The following is a 13069-nucleotide window of genomic DNA, read 5'->3' as shown; positions in this document are numbered from 1 at the left end:
ATATCTCACAGTTACATTGCTTATATATTGCTCTGGCCGGGGACCGCCTGAGATAACCATATATTATGATGCAATGAGATATAATATAATGAATAAACATAAACTTCCAATGTATATTACAAATATTGTTTCCTAATTAACGAGTATCAAAGAAATTTAAACCTGTAGTTGGCTTGTTTGGGACTTGATATAAAAAAAGGTGTAAAGATAACTCTAAAGTTAAAGCTTTAACTGTTCTTTTTTTGATAAAGGGGTAGGGTTAGCTAGGGAGGTGAATTCTTAATTTTTTGGAAATAAAGCTGAAGGTAATTAACTACTTTCTTGCTGGATTGATTGGTGAATCAAATATATATGGTTAGCAAAAAAACATGAGAGCTAACTATATATAAAAACATACTTAAGAGCTCAGAAAGGATACTTCAAATGCACTTAAAACTCTGATAAAAATAGAAATATATGGACTATTTGGAGCCAGGGGTTTCGCTGGAAGAGGCATGGTTATGTGTGGGATTTTACCGGGTGGATATGGTTGCTGTAGAAATATATGGACTGTGAAGCCTGCAGCAAAACTGTTATGGCTGCAGCTGCCAGTGAAGCTTTTAATTGTTTACTGTATTTTTGTATGATGTAAATATTCAAACAAGCAAGAAACTCTATATAGATAACAATAATAGTTTCAGAAAAGAAAAGGAGATTGAAGAATAAGTCAAACCCTAGAATGATTGAAACCTCACCTTATATTGTTTGATACTAGAATCATGTTTTCGGTGTTCTTTAATCTAATTTTAGCAGCATCAAGCCTTATATAGACAATACCAGTTGTTTAACAAAAGAGAAGGAAAAAATCCCTAGAATTGATCAAACCCTAAACTCATTGATTATATGGTGTTCTTTTATATAACTAATTATATCAGCATGGAACCCTATATAGAAACTGCACCAATAGTTTAAGCAAAGAAAAGGAAACGATCCCTAGAATTGATCATACCCTAAATCATTGATGCTTCACTTTTATGATTAATTATTGGGAAAACTGAAAAGGAAAACAGCAAAGCTAAGAATGTGGCCTAGCTACCTACTTTGGTTATATTTCGAAGAATTTTGTAAAAAAAGAAATAGCCTGTTTTGGAGCAACCTTACCAAAAATCTGAAACAAGGTCCAAAAAGAATAGAATACCACTACACAAATCTATTTTAAAAGTTAACTCCCCTCTTTCGCAGCTTTGAACTTTTTTTGACTGTGTAGAAACGTAAGTTCTGTAATCCGTCGGTGATACTCGTTTTTTAGCTGACGATATACCTTAACTTTGATGGTCCGGTGACAATTAACATTCCGTTAAAAGTTTTGAATTAATTATCAAGTGCACAAATCACAGGATTAATTAGGACCAAAACATTTGAAATACTATGTTAATTAGAAAGTAATATCTTTTAGAAACTGAGCTATAATATCATACTTCTTTAGTTTCCACATAAACTGCACTTACACATGCAATGCCATCATGCAAGTTAATGAGGTTAGGCTCAGCCACCCCGGGTTCAAATTAAAGTGGCACAACTGGTCCTGATAAAGTGGGTATTCTAGCGTGGTGAGCGGAGTTGGATAGGATTATGGTGTTGTCCTTATTGGCAAAATGTAATGTTAGTCGTTGGATTGTCCAGTTTGTACATGGTGAAAGGGAAGAGACAACCGAGCATTTCTTTGTCTCGTGCGGTTTGGCTCAAGCAGCGTGGCAAGCGGTTTCAATTTGGTGTAAGGTCCCCCGTTTAGTAATCAAGATATTCTTGAGATATAAATTTATAAAGGGTTTAAAATGAAAGGCGAACTTGTTCTACACGGTTTGTGTGGTGTCGATGTGGTGCTTATGGAAGGCGAGAAATGACATAGTGTTTAATGGCATGGCGGTTACGGTGGAAACCGTGGTGGGGGATATAAAAGCACTCGGATACCTTTTGGTTAAAAATAGGTCGGGTGGGTCTAGCTTGTCTTGGGAGGATTGGATCGGTGTAGGTTCAAGGTATAGCGCGCTATGCGTGTTTTGTAAACGTTCTGTGTATTGGGTGTATCTTGGTCCTCGGGCTAGTGTCTTGCTAGTTCCGGGTCGGTTGTATGTTTTTTTTTAAATATAATTTTACTTCCGTTGGCCGTTCTAAAAAAAGTAAGTTAACAGAGCTAATTCATCCGAACTTATATTTGTGTATATATGTATCTTTGTGTTATGAACTATTTTTTTGGCTTTTCTAGCATGACGACCCTAGGCTTTAGATCTCTTAACTTCTATGTCAGAGTGATATACAGGTAGTCTAGCAAAGATAGAGACAAGACATGAGAAAGAAAGAGAGAGTTTCAAGACTTATAAATGCACAGGGATACCACAGGTATTAATTCTAGCAGACAAAATAAATATAGAGGTTAATTAAGAAGAAAACTAAATGGTCCCAGTAGGATCTAGACATATGTTTCTATTCTTCAAGACAACAAACACATACTACTATCACTACCTCTGGTGCTAACTGCAGCTTACTATTGTATGAATATTAAATCAATTTAGCCTTTCAAAAAGATGTATGTCAAATTCAAAAGTCTACTCATTGTAGTTGATAAGGATATAGTGCCTTGATTGGTACATGCATTACATTTTAAGAAGGATCTCCTTTTCAAAGGGAATTGGTGCTGATCATGAAATGGCCAGTTGGGTGCAAGTGGACACTTAATTTCCATTACAACCACTGGATTTCAATATCCTCTAGCTAGAGTCTAGCTTGACAAGGGTACATAAAAGGAATCCCATAAAAAACAATTAACCTAATTAAATCACGCGAAATAAGTTAATTAGATACGAAGGTAGTAATGTTGGTAAAACGTGTGAGAAGAAAATGTTAGATTTAAGCAACAAGTACTGTCAGTTAGCAGATAGTACTCACATAAGCAGTATTAACAGTCACCATCCAAAGAGAGAAGTATCAAGAAGCACAAAGATCATGAGAAAAATGATTGTTTAAATGATCCCCAAAAATGACGACAATAATAGTAGGAGTGTGAAGTCATTTTCATGGCCAGCAAAACTCATCATATCTCCTTATGTTGCTTTGGCATGATGCATAATTTTGTACCAGGACTCGTCGTAGAGTGGCCATAATTTCAAACTAGACACTCCCAAGAACGAGAGGCGTGTCAAGTGCAATAATGATTAAGAAACAAGTGCCTTTTATCGATCAAAAAAACAAAAGTAAACAAAAACATATAGAATGATAGTAGCACGCTACCACTGTTGGTGATTTTAGTGTCATCAAGTTATTTGAGTAATCTGAATTTATTTAAAGACTAAATGGAAATAGGAATATAGAGTGATACGAGTTAGGAGGTAGTGGCACGGGAGATCAAAAATCAATCATCAAACAAGAACAATAAAGACATGATGAAACCTAAATACAATTGTATTGATCGATCAAATCACTTGTATGTTTACATGGTGCCCATCGACAATGAAGACCAATGCGTCAATTTGGAATCGACACACCCTAAACTAGACACGTATTTTAAACGGTTACTGACTATACATATATACAAACTAAACCTTATACTACTTACAAATACTCAAAAGACTTAAAATATGCTTTACATTAATTTAGATGTTGTCTCTGCTTTTTAGTTTTTGACAAAGGGCTCCGAGCGGCGATTTAGGATATTGTGGTATGTGGAGGTCCGATTTTGGAGGATTTTCAATAAAGACTAGCCTCTCTCCCTATCCGTCTTGATGGTTTAGGGTTATATTCATTTGGGGATGTTTCCAACTATGCTTTCGTAACCTTGAGAGCACAATCTTGGAAGTTACAGGACCACATTTTGCGTGATTGTGGTGTTGATGGGTTAGATTCCGATTTTGGGTGTGCGTTGGATTTTTTGCACAACTCTATTCCCGATCTTGATCTTGGCGGGTTCGCTAGTAAGGACCCCCCCCCCCCCCTCAAAGCCCAAAATGCTTTGGCGAGTGCCCTTTATAGTAAAACCGTCCAAAGTTTAGGAGAAAAGTTTGGCATGTCCCCTCATCAGAGAGCGGTATTATAATGTCTTAAAGCTCATCATGCTCAAGACTTTTTGACTGTCATCTCCATTTAAGGGTTAGGCCAACACATGTCAGCAGTGGACTACCGGAAAACTTCTAGGGTTTAAATATAGACATGATTTGGTCAGAGATGTCCTTTGTGATGTGTTAAAACAGGTGGGAATCTCGGTAAAAAAAGGCTCCTGTGAATTTCTTGTCGGATCCTCGTGAAGGAAGGTCTACTCTCCGACCAACGGACATTCTTGTGTTTGGATTTGGGAGGGAGTATGCTTGTGTGGACCTTACTGGGGTGTCCCCTCTTATCGGGCTTAGGGACACCGAATTTGTTACTAGGCAGGCCATGTTAAAGGTAGAATCAGGAAAAAATGCTAAGCACGAGAAAGCGTGTATTGAGAATCAACACTCCTTCATTCCTTTTGCTTTTGATACATTTGGGTCTCCTGCCCCGATGCGGCTACGCTTCTGAAAAGAGTTCAGCGGGTCATGCACAGTAATTTAGCGACGCCGAAAAACGATAACTTTGTTTTTAGTATGATCGATTTCGCCATTCAAAAGGGGGTGGCGGCGCAGCTTATTGTCCGCTTACCTGCCTCTCTATTGTAATTTGATCATTTTATTATAATATTAAAAACTCATCAAATTTATTAATTAGATAATTGACTATAAGCTTTTATCAAAATTCTATCAATCAATTAAGGCTAACAGGAGGTGTGGAGTACACACGTTTTTCTTATGAAATGGCCATTTGGGTTCAAGTTGACACCTAGTTTACATTACGACCACTGCATTTCAGTATTCTCTGGCTAGCTACTAGTGGTCTTGACAAGGTTACATAAAGGGATTCCCATTAAAAACAATTAACTTAAACACAAGTTCAACTTCAAGTGACTCAAGTCAAGCTGAAATTAGTTAAGTATTTAGGAAGTAATGTATTGCCATAATGTTAAGACTGAAAATTGGTAAAATGTGTAAGAAGTAAATGTTAGATTTAAGCATCTAGTAGTGCCAGTAACTAGATAGTACATATCCTGCATATAGGCAGCATTAACTGTCACCATCTATAGAGAGAGCTTCATGAATTAAAAAGAACATGAGAAAAATGATCCCCAAAAATGATGACAATTGACAGTAACAAAAGAAGGATTGTGAAGTCATTTTCAAGGCCAGGAAAACACATCATGTCTCCCTTTGTTGATTTGGCATGCTGCATAATTTGTACCATGTCTCATCCTAGAGTGGTCATAAACTTGATCGGGACACTCCCAGGAAAGAGAGGCGTGTCAAGCACAATGATGATTCAGAAACGAGTGCCTCTTATCGGTCATAAAAAACAAAAAGAGAACAAAAACAATTAGAACTATAGAAGCACGCTACTAGAAAAGAAAGTTGAGTGTTAATCCAGGTGTTAACCCTTGGGCCAAGTTTGTACACAATGAATTAAACAATCGAACATAATTGAACTACAAAAAGCCAGAAATCGAAACATCCATTTGAAACATTGCCAACAAACCGTTAAAATGTATATTTAGCTCAATGGTATCTAGTGGTCTAATACGTACCCCATCCCTTTGCAGGTAGAGGGTTCAAATTTAGTGGATTTAAGAATAGAATATTAGTTGTTAAAATAATACATATACTTATTGGGGAAAGGACTAGTTAAAGCATCTCTAATGGTAAATTGTTTCGTTATTTACTTATATCATGCGGTTGCGGTTGGTGGCCTAGTGACAAAGACAAAGTCTTTATACATCCAAAGATAAAGAAATTTGCCTTCCACAAAAAAATAAAAAAATTGAACTCATATCATGAGTTAAACCGAGCTTGAAGGCATGACTTGATAAACCCAACAGAAATCGCCTCGAGAGCCAAGTTTTCAGGCTCAACTCTATGTCCCTAACCCGCCCAATCAATGGAGTTGATAGCTCACGCACGAGTTTGAATTCTTAAACATTTTGAGAGCTTCCAACATATTCTGAATCAATTTGGGCCCTGTTTGTGATTCATGGGCCTACGGCCTTATACTAATAACTCCTAATATTCCACTCCATATATATACAACCGAACCATTGTAAAGTTAAACAACACATGAGTGAGACAATCAAATGCAATTCACACAGGCTTGAATCAAGAAAACAGCAATTTCAACCCCCATAAACCCAAAAGCAAAAAATGTATAGAAGCCCATGCAATATTTTAAGAATTAGTGCACCTAAAGTAGAAAAAAGACCCAACATGAAAGTGACAACGCTCACAACAGGGTGGTTTGGGTTCAAGTTCGGGTCTGATTGGGACATTTTACGGATCAGTAATGCCCAAAAAATTGTGGATTGTACGGAGGGTGTGCCTCTGATCGAACCTAGACCAAACCCGAACATGACCCGAATTTCTTTTTTTAGCAAGTCAAAACCAAAATTGGTCTCAGTCATTCTGGGTGGTTTCTCTCGGGTTTATTCACCCAATAAGATCGAGAAGTACGGAAGCTTAACTGGGCGGTGTCGGGTCAGCCCAGGCCAATGATCGGGTAATTTAGCCCAGCTTGAAATCTGTTAACCCATGGACTATGAAAGAAAATTTATGTACCCTTGTGATATAACTAATCTTCTATAATATATATAAACGAAGATATAAAAATCCTACGTGTCGCGATGTGGTCGCTCCCCCTTTTTTTTGAGTCACCAGACTTGCTTGATTTTTAAATGGAGGCTTCTCATGCATTTGACCCGAATTCACGGGTATGGGTCTTACCAAACCCAGATATTCCTTAAACGGGTTATAACATCTCATTAAATTAAAAATTATTCTCACCAAATTATTGATGTAAAAATCCAATAAAATAGGATATAATAAAATTTGATATCTTATTTATTTTAAAAAAGATATATATATATATTATTTAAATTAAAAAAACAATTTGATTGTAAAAAAAATAAACGGGTCTTGGGTCTCATAAAACCATAAGTATATTATTAACTTTCATAAATATTATTTATAATTAAAAACCAATTTTATAGTAAAAAAATAAACGAGTCTTGGGTCTCATCAAAACCATATACCTTTTAAACCGGGGTAACATCTCATTTATTTGTGAAACAATTTATCATCAAACCATAAGTATATTATTAACTTTCATACAATAAGAAAAATATAAATTCAAAAAATAAATAAATATTAGAACAAACAATATAAAACAACCCCCGTAATACGGGGGATAAAAACTAGTGTTAATATAACCATGAAATGTGTCATGTTTAGGGATTATGATTCAAAAAACAAAACTAATGTTTAAGTTAAATGATTCTCTTTTTTAAACGTAAATATGCACAAAGTATTTAGTGTACGTACGTAATCGAAGTAACGAATCTATGAATGAAAATAGGACGAGTCCGGCCTATTTGGTAAATTGAATGGGTTGAGAGGAGGTGAAAAACAGCTCAAGATGAGTATCGTTGCTGGTTAAGTCATGTTAGATTGACACGAAATAGTGAAACACTTCGTAATTTTCAGTTTTTATCAATGTGATCCATTGCATATATCTTAGGGGCCCAAAACACCAAATAACTTGAGAAGTTTATAGTTATAGTTGGGGACTTGGCTTGGGAATTGGGTCCATGATGGTCCAGTATTAACTACAGTTCTTGAAAATGTATATTATAAACTAGAAAAGAGTAAAGTGTTATTTTTGTTCTTTTGGTTTGGCAAATAATGTGAATTTAGCCTAAAAAGTTTACCTTTTGCATATCAACCTTCCACGTTTCCCAGTTCTTGCCAATTACATCCAAATCACTAACCCCGTTAAATTTAATCGTTAAGTTAGGGGTAAACATGTCTTTTCATTATTTCTTTATTATAATACTTATTTCAGTGAACTGCGTTTGCGTGCCTCTCAATGACGACCAGTGTTGTTGTTTTTCTCCCAATAAGCCTCCTCACGTGAGGGGCTGGGGTGTTTTTGGGGAGAAGGAGAAGGGGAAGGGGGGGGGGGGAAGAAGGAACAAAATTGCCCCTCACGTGAAGACACACTGATGGGTTTAATGACCAGCTTAACGAGATTAGGGAATTCGGGTTTAATTGTAAGTGAAATGAAACTATATGGAAGAAAACTGTAAATTTGAAACTACTAGACCAAAACCACATCTTTGGACAAACGAGGGGGACGAAAACCGCAGTTCACTGAAATAAGTATTATAATAAAGAAAGAGTGAAAAAACATGTCTGTCTCTGAATTAACGATTAAATTTACGGGGTCAGTGATTTGGATGTAATTGGCAAAAACTGGGAAACGTAAAGGGTCCATATGCAAAAAATAAATTTTTTGAACTAAATTCGCATTATTTATCAAGCCACGAGGATGAAAATGACACTTTACTCGATAAAAAAACTAGTGTGACAGTATAGAATTTGGGATATTAAAACTTTTTGAAAAGAAAAAAGAGAGCAATCCAAATAAAAGTATCATAATAACTTTACTAAAATACAAATTTCAAATTTTAAAATTGTAACTTTGTGAAAAACACCAAAAATACTCTTTTTACAACTTAATTCTTTAGTGAGTGTTCCGGTATTTCAAATGCAGTGGAATCTAATGTTTACCGGTTATGATTTTTCACATCGGCATTCACAACTGGGTGCCCCAAGTATTCATCGTCACTCCCAATCATTATTAGCGCCTCCCACCTACGTGGATCATCCTAGTCCAGTCCAACTCCGTTAGTCACCAACATATCTTCCCTAGTGCCTTTGTCCGCTTTAGATGTTAGTCACCTACTTTTAGCGATGAATTAAAACTACATTTGAATGGTTAAAATTAGATCTGAATCATTCAGACTTGTTGCTGCTGAATGGTACAGAGGCTCATTCAAATCTGAATGAACCAAACAGCCCCTACATATTGTTTGTTCATGTGACTTGTATCCTTCGATGACAGCTTGATAGACAATCCAACTAGGTGATTTATGATAAAGATCCGAGTTGATGAAATTTGTGTCCTCTTCTAGATTTGTAACGTTCTTCTAACGTTGTAAAGTAAAGACTCCAGTTGAGAACAAACACCAAGTGTTTAAAGGCTTGCAATGCCATTTTGTGTATTTGTTATTCACTTATTTGGTTCATTGAGGATAAATGTGAAAGAAGCTAGTGAAAAAAGGATATCAACACCTAAATTCTAAGACTATATCACCATCACCACCCCCAATTAACAACCCTAAATCGCCGTTCGAATATGCCTAACAGTTTCAGACTCTGCAAGAAAAAGTGTGAATGGGGATAATAAGCGGAAAAGGGCCACACTTATAGGAGAAAAAGAGAATTCACATTAAAATTAAGAAAATACAGCACTCATATTTAACCCTCGTGTATGTTAGTTCAATGATTGAATTAATTACATTAATAACCTCTCATATAGCATTTTAGTCCTTTTACACAAACTAAGACGTAAGTTAGTGCTAGAACACAAAACTGCTCCAAAATGAAAACCACATAAATCAAGCATTCTACCTTTTAAACCTAGACCTGAAAATTGTGACTATTACCAAAACGTGTGGACTCTGTTGGTGTTATTTCTTGGACGGGAATTCTAGATATACTTTTTGATTCTTCACAAACCTTAATTACCTCACTGTTTCAACATTCGATGTTGAGTAGTATCTTAATGTATGGATAGATCAAGAATTAGTTTGCGAGCTTTTCGTATTTTTGTTTGAGATTTTTTTTAAAGTTTGTAAATATCTAATTCTTTGTTTTTGACTCTAAAACATTAGACCATAGAGTTTTTAAACTTATATCTTAATCTATGAATGAAAACCTAAAATAAAAAAAAAGTCAATCCATATATTCTGTCTTCATCTTGCTTTACAATCGTGTTAAAATCAAAGTGATCTTTCGGATAATAAAGAGTTATCACATGACATCATAGCGTTAATTTATGTTATGCTAGCTTTGTTTAATCGTATGATATAGAAAACAAAAAAGAAATAATAAAGTCTCAAGAAATATCTTTTGTTTCTCAAAAATCTCACTCCAAAGTGCTGAAAATGCAACAAAGAGAACTTGAGGGATGAATTCCGTATTAGTCTAATCTAAGACGTGAATCAACGGCCTAAAGTTTCTGGATTCAAATCCAACGGTGAGTACCGATTCAACCCCTCCCCGAAAGTATCTCATAAACCCTCGTTCGTTCGTTTGTTATCTATCAGCTGCCAAATTGAAATAGGGTTTTATTCATTCACAAACAAACAAACAAAGGTATCCTTCCTTTCCAATTTATTCAGTTTTTGCTGCTGATCTTAATTCATCGTATATTAGTTTGTGATCTATATGCTCGATTATTATTATTTTTATTTTTATTTTTATTTTTGGTTTCATATTCTTTCTGTTATCTGTTTCATTTAATTGGTTACAAGAAGCGGTGGTAGATGCGATTCGTGTTAATGAATTAGGGTTTTCATTTATTCATGGTTAAGCTTACTTATTCTTTTTGCTTTATTGTAATTATTATATCTACAACATATTAAGACAGTTTAATATCTATTTGTTTTTGTTTATTTGCTGAAATGGATCTAGATTTTTATCTGCTGAAATGTTTACTTTTTACTGCAACTGTGTTGTTTTGTTTGCTTTTAATCTTGTTATGTTAATTGACAGTCTAGGTTTAGGAAGTTTCTGATTTATTAGGTTCTAATTTCTATGCTGTCAATACTGGTGCTATATCGGTTATCGGACCTCTAGCAGAATATCGGTACCTATAATAACAGAGATTGGACCGATATATCACCGATTTTTCCAATTTCAGATTAATTGTCAGTTTTAGTGTTTTAAGTCTTCATCAGTTTCTACTTGCTACAATTGTTAGTGTTTTGCAAGCTGTAAAAGGTTCAATTGTTAATGGTTGGAGAGTATACTGAATTGTTAGGGTTAAATTGGTATATATATATAAACTCTGCATGGTATTAAGATTACTGATATCTGATTTTTTCCCCATTAACTGCATAAAATTTAGGTTACTTCTATCATTTTTATTTTCTTATCTGTTTCTTTGATTTGATGTATTTTAGGTTACAAGGTACAGCCATGGCTTTCTTCAGTAGAGCTGGTAGCCTTTTAAGGCAGGCTGTGAGTAAGCACACAAACATCAACCATGAAATGTCAGTGACAAGTCCGTCTCTTTTTCAAATGGTAAGATGCATGTCGACTGGCGGTAGCTCAAAAGTTTTCGTGGGAGGTAATCTTAACTTGATTTAAGAGTTTAATACGAGTAACGTTAAGTTCAGAAGTCTGTATTGATAGTTGTGTTGATGATTTTTTTTTTGTTGCAGGATTGGCATGGGCTACGGATGATAACAGCTTGCGAGAAGCTTTTTGCGCGTATGGGGAAGTTTATGAAGGTATGATTGTCAACCTTGTGAAGATTTGATAAACGTTATAAGATTGATATGAATGGAAGTTGCTCTTTTATTATGCTTTGTGTTTTTTATTTTATCATAAGTACCTAATAGCTTCTTATGGCATGTAACAGCTAGAGTGATCGTGGATAGGGAAACTGGCAGGTCCAGAGGTTTTGGCTTTGTTACCTTTGCAGACACTGAAGCTGCTTCTGCAGCAATTCAAGCGATGGATCAAAGGGTATTTTTGCCATTTTTTATAACTGTTTTGGTTGGGTAGTTTATGTTAACCTTTGTCCCAGGAAAGCTGCAGTGTTGAAATTTTCGTATGTTTTTATGATAGATATGTGTTAAATGAATGAAATTTATGAATAAATTTTGCAGGAGTTGCATGGTCGAATGGTGAGGGTGAACTATGCCAATGAAAGAACACAAGGTAGCGGCGGCTTCCGGGGAGGATATGGTGGCGGCGGCTATGGTGGTGGTGGATATGGTGGCGGCGGCTATGGTGGTAGTGGTGGTGGCGGATATGGTAGTGGTGGATATGGTGGAAATGATGGTGGAAACAATTATCGTTCTGGTGGTTATGGAGGTGAAAGCCAAAACTTTGGTGGCGGTGACAGTTTTGGTAATGATAATGCTGATTCTGGAAACACTTTTGGTGATGCCGACACTCAAGTAAATGGAAGCTACAGGGACAATGATGATACTGATGATTTTGCGAAACGGGCTTGATTCATGCACCTGAGTTTGTCACTGGAATGCTATTTGCAGCTTTTTATGGTCTGTTATTTTCAAGTGTTTTTTTTATGGATGTTGAAAATGGAATATGCAAACTTTTGAATGTTATGGTCTCAATCGGCTAAAACTTCATTCGTGCTTGTGAGAGAACAGTTAGTGTTCTTGGTTTTAATAGGATAAAAGGATTGATTCCTCTGTTTTAACATCAACATTATTTTTTGAAGATCTCATGTTGCTTTTATTTGGCTTTCATGTTTTTACTAATTTGTGTGACGCATGCCGAAATGGCGTTCTCCTTTTATTTGCCTTTCATGTTTTATTAATCTGTATCATGCTAATGTTAACATTAGTCGAGCGTGCCATAATGGTACATGTGTTGTTTCCATCATGTTATCAGCTTCACGTATGTAATATGTTTTGTGAAGCTACATATAATGGTAAAACTTTAGGAAATGAACAATAGCTAATGTAGTGGTGTGGCAAACTCTTGTGAATTTTATGTTTGTAGATGTTCGTAGGGATTTTAGTGGGCATTTTCTTTCGGTAGTTACATTTATAGGCATCTTGGTGGTTGGATAGGGCTTAGGGACCATAAGGTCCTGGGTTCGAATCACACGAGGGGTTTTCCCAAGATTTATTGGGTTTCCTCCTGAATTGGTGGTTAGCATTATTGCCTAGTGGAGATGGATATGATCGCGTGGTTCTGCTGGTGACACGATGATACTCCAGTGGTCCGTGAGTGATCCTAATTTGCCGTTCAAAAAAAAAACATTGAGGATAGGTGAGGAAGTAGTTTCTGGCATTCATAACAAAACGACCAAGAAGACGAGACATTTTTATTTACAAAGATACCCTTATCACCGGGTGATGTTGGAGGCTCTAAAA

The 13069-nt window shown here is 35.8% G+C and overlaps 1 protein-coding gene across 2 annotated transcripts; it reads left to right on the top strand.

Moving 5' to 3' along the window:
* Positions 1–10238: 10238 nt before the first annotated feature.
* On the top strand, positions 10239–12409 carry LOC143559107 (glycine-rich RNA-binding protein 4, mitochondrial-like). Of its 2 annotated transcripts, none has more exons than XM_077047788.1 (5): positions 10239–10307; positions 11117–11283; positions 11378–11446; positions 11578–11684; positions 11828–12409. In XM_077047788.1, the coding sequence occupies exons 2-5, from the start codon at positions 11133–11135 to the stop codon at positions 12176–12178; spliced, it is 678 nt and encodes a 225-aa protein (XP_076903903.1). In that variant the 5' UTR covers positions 10239–10307; positions 11117–11132; the 3' UTR covers positions 12179–12409. The 2 variants fall into 2 exon arrangements, with proteins under 2 accessions (XP_076903903.1, XP_076903904.1); XM_077047789.1 differs by having other exon boundaries at positions 10257–10316; positions 11122–11283.
* The last annotated feature ends 660 nt before the right edge of the window (positions 12410–13069 follow it).

The sequence above is a fragment of the Bidens hawaiensis genome, unplaced genomic scaffold (assembly GCF_021521415.1).
Source record: "Bidens hawaiensis isolate Kalapana, Puna unplaced genomic scaffold, B.hawaiensis_p1.1 tig00019700_1, whole genome shotgun sequence".
In the NCBI taxonomy this organism is placed as follows: Eukaryota; Viridiplantae; Streptophyta; class Magnoliopsida; order Asterales; family Asteraceae; genus Bidens; species Bidens hawaiensis.
Note: the sequence above shows the minus strand (reverse complement) of the source record. Positions and strands in the feature narration are given on the sequence as shown.